The sequence below is a fragment of the Crinia signifera genome, chromosome 7 (genome assembly GCF_055691185.1).
Source record: "Crinia signifera chromosome 7, ASM5569118v1, whole genome shotgun sequence".
Classification (NCBI taxonomy): Eukaryota; Metazoa; Chordata; class Amphibia; order Anura; family Myobatrachidae; genus Crinia; species Crinia signifera.
This window is the reverse complement of record NC_139223.1, coordinates 191,345,852-191,358,500: the sequence shown is the minus strand read 5'-3', so window position 1 is coordinate 191,358,500 and position 12,649 is coordinate 191,345,852. Positions and strand designations below refer to the sequence as shown.

The window sequence follows — 12,649 nt, the reverse complement described above, 5'->3', positions numbered from 1 at the left end:
AGGCTGGCTGCCCCGTCGTCAGGAGGAAAAGTACACACAACACTTAGCTGTTACCAGCTCACCTTAAGTACCTGTGTTCCCGCCTGCATCCACCGTCCACCACGCCTCCAATCACCGATCTGCACCCAGCTGGAGTGGCGACATGAGATAACATCAGCGTCCACTACCAGCTGATTGTTGCTACGCAACAAGTAACAGACCTGCGAGCCGGAGGCGGGGGGCGTGCGTTAGCCTGCAGGGAACACGTAGTTACCCAGAAAAATCAATACAAACAATTAAAAGAATACAAATACATTTAAAATACATGTATATAAAAAGGCACACCATGACAGTGTGGCTGAAGTAAAACATAAAGCATAAAAATACAGATACAAAGATAAACGTACATTTTAACCCTTCTGACCAATATCGCCATGTGTGTATACATCTCTTCACATCAATGTGTTCCACATGATCCTCTCATTCAATCCCCTGGGACAAACAGTATCCAATTTATGGATCCACATAGCTTCCAATTTTAATAATTTTTTGTTGCGATCACCGCCACGTATGTTATCAGGTATCTGGTCGATAATCATATATCTCAAAGTGCATAATTGATGGTTGTGCTGTTTAAAATGTACAGCAACTGGTTGATCGCAAGGTTTGCCTAATAAAGCCGCTTTAATGGAGGAGCGGTGGAGAGCCATCCGCTCCTTGAACTTTCTGGATGTCTTTCCCACGTAATAAAGTCCACAAGGACAAATAATAATATATACAACGTAACGTGAGTCACAAGAAAGAACATGTCTGATCTTAAATTTAAAGCCAGAATGTGGATGGTTAAAGCTTTTTGCCGCAATCAGGTAACCACAGGTTACACAATTAGGGCATTTATAACACCCAGGTTTTTTCTTAGTTATAGCAGACTCAGTTTTAAATCCACTGATGTCTGCATGAACTAGCATATCACGTAAAATTCTTCCTCTTTTGTAACATGTCAAAGGTTTGACATTGTGGAAGCATTTTAAACTCATATCTGTGGATACTATGGGCCAAAGCGTTCTGGTGGCTAAAGGCAAAACTGCGCTTGATGTATCATAGGTGGTAATAATGGGGAAAATATCCTCATGTTTTCTGTCTGAGGGCTTCAGCAACTGCTCTCTTTTTAACATCAGAACCTTAGACTTGGATTGAAGTCTAAGGTTTTGATGTTAAAAAGAGAGTTTTGCCTTTAGCCACCAGAACGCTTTGGCCCATAGTATCCACAGATATGAGTTTAAAATGCTTCCACAATGTCAAACCTTTGACATGTTACAAAAGAGGAAGAAATTTACGTGATATGCTAGTTCATGCAGACATCAGTGGATTTAAAACTGAGTCTGCTATAACTAAGAAAAAACCTGGGTGTTATAAATGCCCTAATTGTGTAACCTGTGGTTACCTGATTGCGGCAAAAAGCTTTAACCATCCACATTCTGGCTTTAAATTTAAGATCAGACATGTTCTTTCTTGTGACTCACGTTACGTTGTATATATTATTATTTGTCCTTGTGGACTTTATTACGTGGGAAAGACATCCAGAAAGTTCAAGGAGCGGATGGCTCTCCACCGCTCCTCCATTAAAGCGGCTTTATTGGGCAAACCTTGCGATCAACCAGTTGCTGTACATTTTAAACAGCACAACCATCAATTATGCACTTTGAGATATATGATTATTGACCAGATACCTGATAACATACGTGGCGGTGATCGCAACAAAAAATTATTAAAATTGGAAGCTATGTGGATCCATAAATTGGATACTGTTTGTCCCAGGGGATTGAATGAGAGGATCATGTGGAACACATTGATGTGAAGAGATGTATACACACATGGCGATATTGGTCAGAAGGGTTAAAATGTACGTTTATCTTTGTATCTGTATTTTTATGCTTTATGTTTTACTTCAGCCACACTGTCATGGTGTGCCTTTTTATATACATGTATTTTAAATGTATTTGTATTCTTTTAATTGTTTGTATTGATTTTTCTGGGTAACTACGTGTTCCCTGCAGGCTAACGCACGCCCCCCGCCTCCGGCTCGCAGGTCTGTTACTTGTTGCGTAGCAACAATCAGCTGGTAGTGGACGCTGATGTTATCTCATGTCGCCACTCCAGCTGGGTGCAGATCGGTGATTGGAGGCGTGGTGGACGGTGGATGCAGGCGGGAACACAGGTACTTAAGGTGAGCTGGTAACAGCTAAGTGTTGTGTGTACTTTTCCTCCTGACGACGGGGCAGCCAGCCTCGAAACGTTGAGGTAATAAAAACCGTCCTCCAGTGCCGTGCTTGGTCTCTTCTTGATGTTGGGATTCTATCGTCTATTTTAATTCTGCAAAGGCACGCTGGCAGCTGATTCAACTCAAGTGGAGTGCCGGTCCGCAAGTCCTCTATATATGTATATATATATATATATATATATATATATACACACATATCTACCTATATATAAGAGACATACACCTATACATACATGCATACATACTACATGGAAAGCCTGATTTTGGCCCTCTACCCTTTACTCTGTAGAACACCTCACAGTCATACTGCTCCTTCTCAATCCAAACCCACCCATGACTAAGCTCTGAGAAGCATGCCACGCGCTGCACCAATCACAATTCTGCAAACAAAGTTCAGTGTCGGTTATATGATGGAGCCTGGCAGGGGAGTTACACAACTCTCAGGAATGCTCAGTACATTTGTGCAATCAAGCATGGCTTGCCTGCTGATGGTCTGCTCCAGAAATCATTGTCAGAATGCCAGTTAGGGGAAGCTGCAGCACTAACCCACTCCCTTGCTCAAAAGCATTACTAAGACCAAATACACACACAATTATGCTGAAAAACATACATGCAGACCGCAGGGGGTGGTTAGCTAGTGGAGGGCCCAGGGGCACTCACCACTTGTTACTCCAGTCTAAGCCACGCCTGGCCATACTCCATTTATGCCATACTGAATCTAGTTTACACAGATCAATCACCAGTAAACTCTACTCACCTATATGAGGCTACAGATTGTATGCAAGCAGCAGGGACATGTAACCCTTACATGAGCAAGTCATCACTATCTTCCAGGATACAGATTAACTACACAGGTTCAGTGGCACTTAAAATCGACCTGACAGCCATCTGCACAACCTGTGTCATTAATATGTGTCCAGGACGAAAGGGATGGTTTGGCCACCCTATCTAACCCCTAAGTGTGTCTGTTGCTACCCAATTTGTTGTTTGCCTTTATAGTATTTTCAAACACATTTGAATCAACATTGCTACATATCAAATAGTGGTTGACCAAAGGAATAACGAATCTTTATGTATACATACCACTTTCAGCCGCCTGCTCCACCTCACAGGCCTCCTCATCCTCCTCCTCTTCCTGGGCCTCCTCGGCCGGCCCGACCTCCTCCTCGCCTGCCACCTCTGCCTCCACTGGCCACTCAGCCTCCTCCACTCCATAGCTTTCCTCGGCCAGCCCTTCATCTGTATCTTCCTCCTCGGCCCTCGCTGGCTCCGCCTCCTCTTGGGCCTGGGGCGCCTCTGCCTCCTCCTGGCCCTGGGCCGCCTCTGCCTCCTCCCGGGCCTGCGTTGCTCGTGCACGTGCTGTGTTTTGGAAAAATAAAAAAGTGCCAGTTAGTGGTAATTTGTATTAAGCCTTATCAACCTATAAATGCAAAGGTTAGAGGTACTGATACTTGTACATGCAAACAGCTCCTCAGTGGCCTTTACAAAACACAGCCTATAACATGGCAGGTATGCTGTGACATTTGGGCATTGTAAGCATCACAAGCATTAATCCTCCCCAATAACATATTTTATGACCATTACAGGGTGTCAATCAGGAAGTAGCACTCATATATTGTATGCCATGTTTAACTCATGATCAGGCTGCTGACCTTAGTGGATTCAATAATGTCAGGTAACCAATCATGTACAAATCCACATTTACTGTTGAAATACTCACATCTCGCAATGCTGGCCCTTATGGCTTGAAGCCTCTCTGGCTCCCTGCGCCGGAGGTCGGACCACCGCCGCTCAAGCTGAGCGATGGTCCGCCGCACTTGGGTGCGGGCGTATATCCGCCGGCGGGCCACCGCATAGGCAGAGCGTTTCTGCCTATTTGTTATAAATGGGCCCGCACGGCCCAGCCTGGTCTCCATAACGGAGACCAGTGTCCTCAGCTCGGCTGCAGAGAAGGGTGCTGCTCTGCCATAAGCCGCCATCTTAGCAATGGCACAAATCAAACAATCATGTGCTGTCATTGGTTGATCAGAGTGATATTTGGTATTAACTTTATTGTTCATTTGTACACTAACAGCGTGTATGCGCCCGAACAGACGGCTAACCCATTGCATCGCACATCCATTCTAAACAGTGTAAAATAAGATGGAAACACATTGGGGGACATTTACCAAAATGGATTCGTATTTTAAAAGTGAAAAAATTCGTATTCGTAGGCGTATTGTCGTGAATTTCTGGCGTATTCGTGAATTCGTAATTTATGAAGTACAAAAATCGTGGAATCGTGGAAATTATCTTGGCGTGAACTTGTGATATTGAAGTCGTATTCGTATCTCAAAATACGACTACGCATGTGTACGAAAAGTCTACACCATCGATAGAATACGACTGATTTTTGCATGGGCTAGGCGTGTTTTCCTCATGTACTAAAAATTCGTATTCGTGAAGTTGTAAAATCGGATTCGTAAACAACTCCCATTCGTACAAAAATTCGTGAAATCAAATACACCCTCCTTGACAAGGTCTATTTTGAAGTGTATTTCACCTGCTTCAATGGAACACATGTGTTATCATTTGAAAACACATCACACACCTTAGAAATCACACATGTGTGCCTTATAAAAGGCAAACATCCACCTACAAACAATTCCTGACTTCTAGCATGGCAGACTATATGCTATATCAGGGTGCTTCAGTGTGGGCATTGAGACAGCTGATGTCTTGGCTGTGCCAAGGAAGAAGACGCCGGCGTCATGAAACTGAGCATGACCAGCAGGTTCAGCAGGTATCACAGAGGCTGCGTAGGCCTCGTTTATTTAGGCCGCGTTTATGTTTTGACGCATTGCCGGATGATGTGGTTATACAGATGTTCCGGCTTAATCGTACCAACATTCTCCGTCTGTATGGCCTCATTAGACTGGAGCTAGATCCTGTGACAGGACGCTCTTGCGCTGTCTCAGGCCTGCACAAACTGCTGGCTGTGTTGTACTTTCTGGCGTCTGGCAGTTTTCAACATGTCACTGGCCAAGGCATTGGCATATCTCAGCCCACACTGTCCAGGTACCTGACCCAGGTGCTTGAAGCTTTTCTGCCACATATAGATGCCTCAATCTGCTTCCCAAGCCAGGAGACAGAGTGGCATGATGTTAGGGTAGCATTCTATCGCATTGCATGCATGCCAAATGTGCTTGGTGCTATTGACTGCACACACATTCCGCTGAGACCACCTCGGGATACTGCCCGTTCCTATTATAACCGACATGGAAGCACAAGTACCAACGTGCAGGTGGTCTGTGATGCAAATCTTAAGATCATGAGTGTGTTTGCAGGCTACCCTGGCTCATGTCATGACTCCTATATCCTCGCCCAGTCAGTCCTCTTTGATGAGTTTGAAGCCGGATCAATGGCAGAGGGCTGGCTACTGGGTAAGTGTATAATACTGTATAAACTACTGTATGTGACACATAGGGAATTGATGGCTGGTGTGTTTATCTCTCTGTCAATTTGGGTGTGTATGCATACATTATGAACTCTATGTATCTTATTTATTTATTTATATATATATATATATATATATAGATATATATATATATATATATCTATATATATATATATGTGTGTATATATATATATATATATATATATATATATATATATGGGAAGCGGCCATCTCTTATAATTAACGTAGGTCTACAGGCATTAGGTCGACCCCACTAGGTAGACTGCCAGGAAGGTTGACCTGATTTAAGGTCGACATGGGCCAAGGTCGACATGACTTTAGCTCAAATTGGCATAAAGTTTGACATGCGGAAGGTCGACTGCTCATAAGTTCAACATGGGTATTTCACAGCTGTTTGTGGCGACATGTGGCGGTAGCGAGTATTTCATGCCCTACCATCCACTAGGGCGTGGAGGAGCTCTTCAAGCTGTGTCAAGCAAAGTGAGCCGTCGTGCACGATGCATTGTGAACGAACCAAGCAATGCCAGGGTCCAATTCTCATTGCCAACTGTGTCCATGTTGAGTGTGTCGACATTAGGTAAAAAAAAACAGTGCTTAAACAATGTTGACATTATGACCAGTCAACCTTCCTCATGTCGACCTTTATGCAAAATCAACCTTACGTCATGTCCACCTACCTGCCACTAGAACTAATGGGGTCGACCTAATGACTGTAGCCCAAAGTGCATTCTGACAGATGTACCGATTCCATATATATATATATATATATATATATTTAAGGACCAGATGTGCTACACTTCAAAACGGAAATAATGTAGAGTGAAAAACAACCAGGCAATGAGCTCCTACCTTCCATGTTAATCACTCTCCATTTTATCAGCTTTTAAGCTTATTACATCTGGCCCTAAGACAGGTGTCAGCGAGGCACCACTACACACAGCTGATCAAATACACCTGTTACTGTTCGAAAGTCAGCTGTAACCAGTAGTGGCATGGCTTTGATCAGCTCAGGAGATGTATGAGTCCCCATACCTGCATGTCTATATATATATATATATATGTTGAACATAATGCACACGCATAGAAACATTGCTGTATGTATGTCTAATTTAACAAGTTTGTAGTGCTGCCTCTCAATACCAAAGATGTCGACATTGGCGTCGACTAAGCCACCCAACCAGCAACCTATCCGGAGGTTGTGCCTGGCCACACTACAACTACATAGATAGATAGATAGATAGATAGATAGATAGGTGTTTTTGTATTGTATGCTACTTTACATCAATAATGCATGTTGATAATACGTATATCTGTGTAAGAAGATGCAAGTAGTGACATTTCCACATGTTTGCACAACAATAAATAATGTTATGCATGTACGTACCTCCCAACATGAGCCTCTCCAGGAGGGACACATTGCTCTGCTCCGGGACTTCCCTCTTAATGCATGATTACCTTCATCTGTGTTGAACATGTTAATTAGTTTGAAAGTTTGTTGTACAAAGGTGAGGGCAATCACACATTAAGAGGGAAGTACAGGAACAGAGCAATGTGTCCCTCCTGGAGAGGCTCATGTTGGGAGGTATGTGCATTTATGTCCTAAAGCATGGGTCCGCAAACGGCGGCCCTCCAGATGTGGTGAAACTACAATTCCCAGCATGCCTTGCCACAGTTTGAAAACTCCCTGATAGGAAAAATGTGGCAAGCCATGCTGGGATTTGTAGTTTCACCACATCTGGAGGGGCGCAGTTTGTGGCCCCATGTAAGTGTGTCCTTGATCCATCATGGGGGTTTTTTGTTTATATTTTTTTAATTTCCAATGTTCTATTTTTCAGGTGATAAGGGGTTTCCCTGTTTATCCTGGCTCCTGACTCCACTGTCTAACCCACTTTCTGAATCAGATCACAATTTTCAACGTGCGCATCAGGCCACCAGATGTGTGATAGAAAGATGCTTTGGCGTATTGAAATCTCGCTTTCGGTGCCTAGATAAGTCTGGTGGCTTGTTGTTGTACAGCCCCGAAAAGGTGTCGAAAATTGTGACGGCTTGCTGCTTTCTTCACAACCTCTGTCTGGATCAAGATCTACCAGACATTGAGGGCGGAGAAGACAGCGAGACTGATTTGGAAAATGAAAGATCTGGTGCTAGACGGAGTACAGTGTCTGGGCGGCAGATTCGCAATCAGCTCATCCAGGCATCCTTTAGTGGTGAGTAACTACGGCATATGTGCAACATTTAAGCCATCCTATATGGACATATCACGGGTTACAAATATAAAGAACTGTTAAGGTGGCCACACACTAGAAAGATTTGGGGTTCGATTTCCAAAACATTACCCAATATATGGTCCGATGTTTTCAAATCATCGCCCATACATCTGTTGATTTCAGTCAGATGGCCACTCCCTTGGATCGTTTTCATAATCTTCTGATGTTAAGTGATGCACGAAATATCTCAAGTTTTGCTTTCAAACCATCGTTACGCACACTAAATTTGTGGATAATTCGTTGATAAAGATGTGCGGTTGCCTTAATACTTATGCTCCACACAGACAAAAATGCTAAGGCTAAAGTATGCGCACATCGTATAAGTTGCGATCTTTACAGTGTGTGACCACCTTTACACTTAACAATTATCTTCACATGTCTACCATTAGTGCTGTCTACCTAACCTTTGTGATAGTAGAAGCAACTATAATTTACCATTGTTCCAATGTATATGCTTGATGCCTTCAGTGAAAATGATAATTGCAAGGCACACCAACATAACAATACATGTTATTTACATAAATCCTTATATATTGTTTGCACTTTGGTTCTGTAGGCTGAATGTGTGTGGGGCTTGTTCTCCTGGGCTCCATGGTACCTGGATGTCATTTGCTGCCCATCCTTTTGGCTGTAAGTATTGTTTTAAAGTAATGTTGTCAGTTGTGTGCAAATTACCGTAAGGATTCACATTTTTTGTGTGGGCTTTTTTCATTTTGGGGTCCAACCTTGACTGCTTAAAGCATAATGCCGGCACCCACCTCATATGCTGATGTTGATCAGAACACCCACCTTCACACTCCGCTCGGGGGAGGATTTGTGTGCTGCTGTTGCCATGGGTGATGTCTGCGTCACTTGTGCTTGTCTACATGGGGATGGTAAGTTGGGTCAAAATCATGTGTGTACATTATGTCCTTCCTATATGTCAAAGTGTTAACTAATGTGGGTCTGGATTGTACATTGCAATGGTGACATGCCATGCTAATTGGTGTCATCTCTCACAGGCATCATAACCATGAAGTAGTTTGCATGTTACACATACCTGTGTTTCTCTCCTGCAGTCTCCAGGGGTTTTTCACACTCATCTAGGGCAAATTGTTCTAAAGAGGTGGGGTAACAGATTTGTGTCTCCAATGGCCTAAGACTTGACATACTGATGACCTGCCTATATATTTTTTTTTTGTCCATGCACTACACTGTGTGTAAGTAAAGCTGTGTACACACGTGGTCAGGGCAGGTGACAGGGGGGGGTCAAAGGGGACACTCGTACCAGGCCCCAAGCTTGTGAGGGGCCCCAAGGCTCTGAGGGGCTCAGGGGATGGAAATGGCTAGTTTATAAAGGTGCTGGCTGCCCACCTGGTTTCCTGGAAGGAAACTTACATGGATCCCAATCCAGTAACCAGCCTCAGTCTGGTCACCTATGCGGCTACCAGTGACATCACACAACAGAGCTAACCATAGGACGAACCAATGCTGCGCTCTCCCATCTGCCCTGCACAATTATATTGCATAGTGAATATTAATTATAACTTTTTTTACTAATAATACAAACACATTCAATGTTATTACAATCTGGGTGTGTCGTTGGGGGGCCCCAGAGATATCAGTGTACCGGGCCCCAAGATTTCTGTTTCCGGCCCTGCACGTGGTCAATAGGGGCACAAATATCCTGATATGTGGTCGCAGCAAAACATATGATGGGAGTGTGGGCTGGCAAACATTTGGCGGGTGGGTTTTCAGACCTATTATAATCGCTGGTTTCAGGACCTTGCTCTTGCAACCAGCTGATTACCTCTGCGCCATTTGGCCCCCCAGGTTCCCTTTCATCAACGTACATCTCTGGTCATTGCTGAAAATGCCAAACTGATAAATATATTGTACAGTCATATATTGCTATCTAGATATGGCTGAGCTCTATATCTACCCGTGTGTGGGCCTTAAGTGAATGCTATATATATATATATATATGTGTGTATCTGTGTGTGGTGCATTTGCTAATGGTTTCTTTTCCCTTAATAGGTGTTGTATGGTGTGAATACACAGGTCGATTTCCTTTGCCTTCCTCTGGATTTTATATGATGTGAATGTTACATGTGAGAAATGTAAAATTGACATGTTTGTGTATGTGGGTGAACACATACATTGGACTGTTTGGCCCATGTGTACTGGGAAGAGCTTTCCATAGTGTTTAGTACTCCTTGCAAAATGTCACCATCATTTCTGTGTATGTGCTGGGGGTCAATAAAGGCTAATAACAACCCGAAGATGTCTTTTGCAAACTTATTTACTTGTGGATTGACTTGTTAACATACGTAAAAACACATCATTTGCCCCGACGCTTGGCAGCCCCTGACCCCTTTACATTGGGGGTTTCTTTCTGGGTTTGCCGGGTCAACCGCCGTGGTGGTGAAGGGAGGGGAGTTGACACTGGCGTTGTGCTGCTGCTCTGGGAGGTAGGGCTTTGCTGTTGTGCCAACAAATTCCGCTCTCTAAAGGAGACGGAAATGTCCTCAAGTATGCGGGTGTGGCTGGTATGCTGCTGGCATAAAGCCTCCATTATGGACATCATGCGGTTTTGATAAGTGGCCTGCTCCAGCCGCATTGCCGCCACAGATTTTAACAAGGCACGGTTGTCCTTATGCAGGAGTGCCTGGGTCCGTGCAATGCGTCCGGTTTCTACATATATGTTCTCGAGATGAGCAGCTTGACGTTTGAAAGTTGCCTCGCAGCGGGCTTGATGGGCAGCCCAATTTATAAAGAAATCAGCAGCAACACCACCAGCCGGCGGTTCGGGGCTGAAAGTCAGCTGGGGGCTATGTGGCATTCGCCTGGCTCGGGGAGATGGGGTGTGTTCCCGCATTGGCCACGCATCCTCTTCTGCCTCAGGCTCCGGATTGGCACCACCTATACAAATGACAAAGATAACATTAGTGTTACAACATTTGCAGTGTCCAGTCTTACAAAAGCAAGATCACTTGACTATAAATCAATTATGTAAGGATATTTATTATTAGTGCTCCAATATGTTACAATGCTAATGAAGCCTATGATGTCAATAACATCCGAGATGTGATAATAGCACCTACATCTGTTGTATTTGTACAATGCACTCACACTACTTAAACGTTCCACACAATGTCAATATGGTCAATTATGATGTGGGGACAATACTACATTTCATTACAAATGTATCCCCCCCCCCCAAAAAAAAATTTGCTTTCCTTTTAAAGGTGTTGATAATTGGTTTACTGTGAGTGTGGGTCCACAAACATTGATATGGGTTAATGACCATTAAAAAGGGGCTGTGGGAAAAGGTCCTTATAGGTTTGACTGTCCATTAACAAATAATGGGTAATTAGCCAAGCAGAATTATGGTCAGGTATGGAAACATGCTGTGCTGCGGCCTGAGTTCATATACCATTTGTACTGTCCAAATTGTGTGTGTGTTACCGTTGCATAATGCCTATTACTGTGTTATGATGGGAGATCACATTTGTCAACAACATGGCTAAAAGCATGTGCAGTGCAGGTGGGCCAGATGTAACATGTGCAGAGAAAGATACATTTGACTTGGGTGTGTTGAAGCCAAAATGTAAAGGGCCGTGTTTATGACATTAAAATGATTCTTTAGCCTACACATGAATTGTAACACATACACAAATGACAAATGTTTGTATCCATGTTACATCTGACCCACCTGCACTGCACATGGTTTGGGAATTTGCAAATGTGACATTTTTGTGTGCTGTGGCCAGAATAGTGTCTGTCCAGTTATAAGGATGGATCATCCAAACACCACATGAAGCACTCACACAGTGAACCATAAATGTATGTGCTTTAACCTGTGATTCCAAAAAATTTAAAGAAGTCATGCACACCATTCATACACATTCAATGAGCAGGTCACATGTTCAATAAAAACTACAGGCAGTGGCTATAATGCTGACAACACTGTATGGCAAATGGCTGAAATTAGGATGAAAAGCAGTAACCTTCACCACTTTCACACTAATGAATAAATGATGGCAGCTGCTGCACTGATGAGCTCTGCAAACAAGGGTGTGTCAAATTAGGAGTGGACAAGCAGTAATTAGTAGTGAAGCTTATGAGCAACGATTATGTTATTTGCTGTAAAGGGTTATAAGTTCGGTACACACTTTTAGATGGTCTGTTTGATGTCAATGTGGTGAAATACATCTGCAAAAGTCATGTAGGTAATTACAAGGGCCAAAATGGTGGCAAACGGTTGGAAAGAGGGATGAGTCTGGCAAATTTGTTCCTACATTAGGATATATGCCATTTGTCACATGGTTATGGTATAGGTAGAACATTTAATTTATTGTAGTAATTTTGATCCAGAAATGCTACCATAAGGCTCATGTATTTTGTACACAATAGATACATCAGAGAATATCTGTGTGTGTGTATGCACCTATATTGTGCGCACATTAGCACAACCATACAATAACACCAGGTGACAACATTGCCCACTACAGGAGGGGCATAATGTTATGTGCATGCACTTCCCTAGTGATGTATGATTACCATCACCTGTGCTGAAGTAGCGAGATCATACATTTTGGACTTGAATACAGCTTTAAACATACATGAGATGGGAGTGCAGGAATGAAGCATTGTGTATCTCCTGGAGCGGGTAGTGTTATGTGG

General features: G+C 43.4%; 1 protein-coding gene across 1 annotated transcript in view; it reads right to left on the bottom strand.

The window, feature by feature from the left end:
• Positions 1-10,279: 10,279 nt before the first annotated feature.
• LOC146019687 (uncharacterized) overlaps positions 10,280-12,649 on the bottom strand; it is a 2,480-nt gene continuing 110 nt past the window's right edge. Inside the window, exon 2 of the mRNA XM_083152168.1 lies at positions 10,280-10,885. Coding sequence (XP_083008294.1) covers positions 10,305-10,885 — 581 coding nt within the window. The 3' untranslated portion in view covers positions 10,280-10,304. The remainder of the gene's footprint in view (positions 10,886-12,649) is intronic.